Genomic DNA, 5000 nt, shown 5'->3' on the forward strand with positions numbered 1-5000 from the left:
AACTTGGCATCATCATGCTATCCCTGCATTGGTCTGGTATTTCTCCTTACTTGAATAAATGTGATGTAATGTGGAATCAAGACCAGATTCTGAGATGTATCAATTCATATTTAAGGAAAAAGATTTGGAAGAAATAAGCAAGAGAAATGTAGTAATATATTCCTTTATGTATCATTTTCTTTGTGGATAAATAACATGACTTTCATATGCTTTTTTATTCATACTCATTACATATAACTGACTAGAAAAAATACAATAGCATCTATGTTAATGGATGGACATGTTGCATGTAGCACCTAATATTTTCAAGTGAAATAAATCTTATAAACCATACCAATACTACATGGAAACAAAAAATATAATCATAATTATAATAATTAGATAATGCAGCCTATATATCAATATGATCAGCAAAATAAAACAGAATGCAACAACTTTTTAAAAAATATTATCCCAAAAAGAAATGCCATTTAATAACCACAAAAATATAAGGGCACTTATGTTAGATAAAGGGGATGAAACAGATTTAAAATGCAATTGATATTACAATTAACCCACAGCGGACGGGTGTCATGACATACACGACGTAGGAGCTTTGGCCTGACGACGGGCGTCCTGATGTACATGACGTTCGGGGATTTTGGATCACTGTGCTATATTATTTTACTATGAAAAAGAAATGAGTGATGATGGCTACTGCAGTCATAATTACTATAATTACCGTAATACTGTGCTAGCTTAACGTCCAAAACCTAGATGGCACCACTTTTTCCTAGCACCAGCAAGAGAGAGAGCCTTGAATGGCACCCATCCACGGTCTCTAGCAAGCACTATCTTTATAGAGCGATGACACACACTAAGTTGACGAACTCTTGCTCAAAAGTACCGCCGATGAAGGATGTCCAGTCAGAACGGGAAGAGGAAGATGACTCAATCCATACCCAGTGTCTAAAATGTACTCCTGTGCCAATATGGATGCCTTTCACTGTGGCACTCACAGTCACAAGCACAGGTTTCATTCCTCTTCCTTACCTCTTCTATTTATCTTTATTGTAGGTGGTTATATGTTTCGTATTCGTTCATGACAGCACAAAAATACGAAAAAAATATAGTTGCCTTTTGTCCTCCCATAAAACAGCAATACTTCTATCACACTGAGTATAAAGAAAATAATGAGGTAATATGGATAATATACTACAATTTTAGTCTACTGCAGCACTGGTAGAGCCTGTTATATGGCATATATAAGTCTCTAAACTCAATAAAACACACAAAAAAACAAAACACAAAAAATGCTCTAGTTTTTCAATGAATGACTGAAAGAGAGTGGGAATGTTCAAATTATAATGCTTCAAGCAGTCTCTCTTTAAAATAAAACTTATCCCGGAGGCTGGGCAAGCATATTTATCCCCGTCTGCAATGGGTTAAAAATTCTTAAGGCAACTTCAATAATTTATCTCTTTATGCCCTCTTGACTAGAGATGCAACATATACCCAAACAGAGATCACGCAGGCTGGATATGGATTTAAGTGCACTGCTAATGCAAACTCTGCATTTGGGGACTGAGTAAGGTGAACCCCTGTACTGTGCACGGCTTCTACTACGTTTGCAAGATTGCTGTAACCTTGATGTACACAAACTCCACAAACCTGTAAAACAAGTGAATCATTGATTTTATACTTGGAAAAAAAGTCATGATAAAAGTAACAGAGAAAACAGCCATACCAAACAGTTTCTTTGGAAAGATGTCTCATTTTCTAATAAACATTGTCATGTTGTTATATCTATTCTAGTTTTTTCATTCTGATTTTCATCGCATCTTTTAATCTAACATTGGAATACTCTTACAGTTAGCAGATATGAGGCAGAATACATAATGATACATTTACAGAAAGATTTTACCTTGTGAGAAGTCATGATGGATGCAAGTTGTGTGAGATCTGTCGAGGAAGATTTACCGGTTGCTCGTGGTTCTTCCAGGCCCCGCACCAGCTTCCGTAACACTGAAATTGCATGCCTGTTCCATGGAGTTCTAAGGAAAAAGAGATTGTAAATAGGAGGTAAAGAAAAAGTTCATGTCACTTATGTGTTCTGCATTACACCTAGTCTGTTTTCATTGTGTTTGTTATTATAATTATTAATACTATCAATATCATCACTACTATCATTAACCCTTTGATGACGGTGTGTCACACGGCTAAATGCCTGATGACGGGGCAACACACCAGTGTGACATTCCCAAAGCAATATTGCATAGGCCCGGTGTAGGGGGTTTCCACTTATCGCTGGGTAGGGTTAATGTCATTATCATTATCTTTATGAGAGAGAGAGAGAGAGAGAGAGAGAGAGAGAGAGAGAGAGAGAGAGAGAGAGAGAGAGAGAGAGAGAGAGAGAGAGAGAGAGAGAGAGAGAGAGAGAGAGAGAGAGAGAGAGAGAGAGAGAGAGAGAGAGAGACAGAGAGAAAGGGAAGAGATATGGAGAAAGGGGAGAGACACAGAGAAAGAGGAGAGACAGAGAGTGAGACTAAAAGAGACAGAGAGATCAAAAAGGAAAAATAAAGACTCAGGAAATGCCTCATCATACATACCTTTGCACACTTCTCCACTTCATGATGGCATCCCTTAGAGTAATCTCCAGCCTCTCCTTCAGCTGGTCCATTTGGTTGGTGTCAACAGGGGGAAAAAGGATGTTCTGTGGCTGGACGCTGGGGAGGCCTGGGTCCGGTAGCGTTTTGGAATAAAATGATCTCCATCCAGAGCCCCCTACTTCAAAATTCACTCTAGGGGGGTCATCATACTTCTGCACATTGGCCCATATCTATAAGTATAACCATTAATGTTATCCTCTTCTTATCACAATGGCACAATCTTGGGAAATGTTCATGTAGCTCATCTAAAATATTCCTCTCCATATATTTAGTATGAGTAGAAGATATTTATTTCAGTTTCAAATTGAGATATTATGGGAAAAAAACAACATATGTTTAATTATTCTTTTTGGTACTCTTATATAAAAAAATTAAAATTATTCCACTAATATCTTTCCAACAAACACAAAGATGCTTCCATATCTACTCACATTATCTTGATTCACAAGGAGGTATACAGCACCTAAAGGACTAAATGGGTCTCGAGCATCATAACACTGAGCTGTCGAGGGATTCCAAATTCTCCATGCGCCTCTGTCTTCTTGCGTTAGTACATAGCATGTTAATCCCTCTGGTATTCCACTACCTTTATCAATCATAAAATAATTATAAATATATGAAATATATGTATGTAATAAAAAGCATTTTTGTCCATATGCAACTTCATTTAGTACTGAGTTTTTATTCACATTATCATGTAGCTAATATCAGCATATTCAAAATACAGAAAGCTATAGACAGATAGAAGACTTACCAATTAATAGGAAAGCTTCTTTTCCAAGGTGCAAGAAAAAATTTGTCAACAGAACTGCATGTTCCTCCTCATCACCCGTCAACATTGTCAGGAATTGCTGAAATATCACATAATCCATCTCATCAAAGAAATAATTCATATTCTGACTTTCCAGTTCCTGAAGAAGTTACAGCTACATCGAAGATGACTGGAACTGTATCACACATACAAAAATTATATCCTTAAGTTTGGTAATATTTAAAGAACTAGTTATGGATTTGTAACAGAAGAAACAGAAACAGTAGAAAGAATGATCTTAAAACTTATTTGCACTAATTATTCAGACAAACCTCCGAATTAGCCCAGATGTCACAGGAGCCTGGGAAGAGTGTCATGTCTGCCAGTGAGGGAATGAGAGAAACATACCAAGCCACTCGCTTTGCTGTTTCCTCCTGATCTTCTCCTGCAAACAAAAGCCATTTATGAAACATAATAAAAAAGTTGCATGTGGTTTAAAATTGATATTATACTTAGCTTCCCCTCCTTTTCTTCCATTTTACTGCTTAACATCAGAAAAAAATTAAACTTTGCACATAAAAGCACTCTACATATATTTCCACAAGTCATGGTCTACAGTTTAAATTCCATCACAGACAAATAAAAATCAAACATAAATCAGAAAAGACAACCAATACATATATATGTACAGTAGGATATGCTTACATATTCTCAAATTAAACTAACCAATAAGTTCTTGTGGGGGTTTCAAAGGTCTTATGAAACGATTTAGAGACACTAGCTTTCCTGAGAGATCAAGAACGTGTGTGCGGAAGTGACGGCGAGAGTATCTTGAACTCAGGGAAGACACCCATTCACGGCCCACACTTACAACCTCTTCTGGTTCACTTGATTCAAAATTTGCCTGAAAGAATTGTAAAACCTGATATTAGATTTGTGTTTCTATTTTCTTGAGGGTTTGAAGATGATTTTTCATTTTTCTTTAGGGGGATATGGGGAGATAATGGACTTCTAGGGAAAGAAAAGGTATAGTAAAAACAATGTAACACTGTAAATGCATTATCTACAAACAATACAGTTTTCTATGAAGCGGCTTCATTGTCTGCCAGTTCTAACTCCTCAAATCAGAATATTTATAACTATGTATCTAGGGCCTTACAAAAGATTGTTTATCTTTGAATGACCATGTCTCAGCCCTTTAATTCTTCCAAGTACTTTGTATATATATGTACATTTTGAAGAAAAAAAATCAGTCTATGCAATGTAGATGTGTTGCTGTATTCATTTCTTTTTCTTTTTCTCTTTTTTTTTCTAAGAAAAGAGCTACTGTAAAACATTTTCTTCTAGTTATTACTAAAAGCTAAGGATTGTATGATTTTGTAGTGGAAGTAAAACATTGTTTTTTTTTCTTGCAAAATTAAACAATTACTATGGTATAAAATCAACCTTAGTGTTCAACCCACTCATCCACATATGCTATAATTGGACATAAAACTTAAATCATATGGATCTAACCCCAAAAGTAATTAATTCAACATACCATAATTTAAGTGGTTTTAACCCACAGGAAGGGAAGGGTACAGTGTTCAACCCACTAATAA

General features: G+C 35.9%; 1 protein-coding gene across 1 annotated transcript in view; it reads right to left on the reverse strand.

The window, feature by feature from the left end:
• Positions 1-200: 200 nt before the first annotated feature.
• Positions 201-5000, reverse strand: part of LOC122247561 (Coiled-coil and C2 domain containing 2A) — a 26337-nt gene continuing 21537 nt past the window's right edge. The window contains exons 23-29 of the mRNA XM_043006905.2: positions 4126-4303; positions 3732-3844; positions 3403-3499; positions 3080-3234; positions 2589-2818; positions 1904-2033; positions 201-1650 (exon numbers count right to left, since the gene is read on the reverse strand). Coding sequence (XP_042862839.2) covers positions 1462-1650; positions 1904-2033; positions 2589-2818; positions 3080-3234; positions 3403-3499; positions 3732-3844; positions 4126-4303 — 1092 coding nt within the window. The 3' untranslated portion in view covers positions 201-1461. The remainder of the gene's footprint in view (positions 1651-1903; positions 2034-2588; positions 2819-3079; positions 3235-3402; positions 3500-3731; positions 3845-4125; positions 4304-5000) is intronic.

Source organism: Penaeus japonicus, unplaced genomic scaffold, assembly GCF_977035675.1.
Source record: "Penaeus japonicus unplaced genomic scaffold, GWHDUDI00000001_assembly GWHDUDI00000015, whole genome shotgun sequence".
Lineage (NCBI taxonomy): Eukaryota > Metazoa > Arthropoda > Malacostraca > Decapoda > Penaeidae > Penaeus > Penaeus japonicus.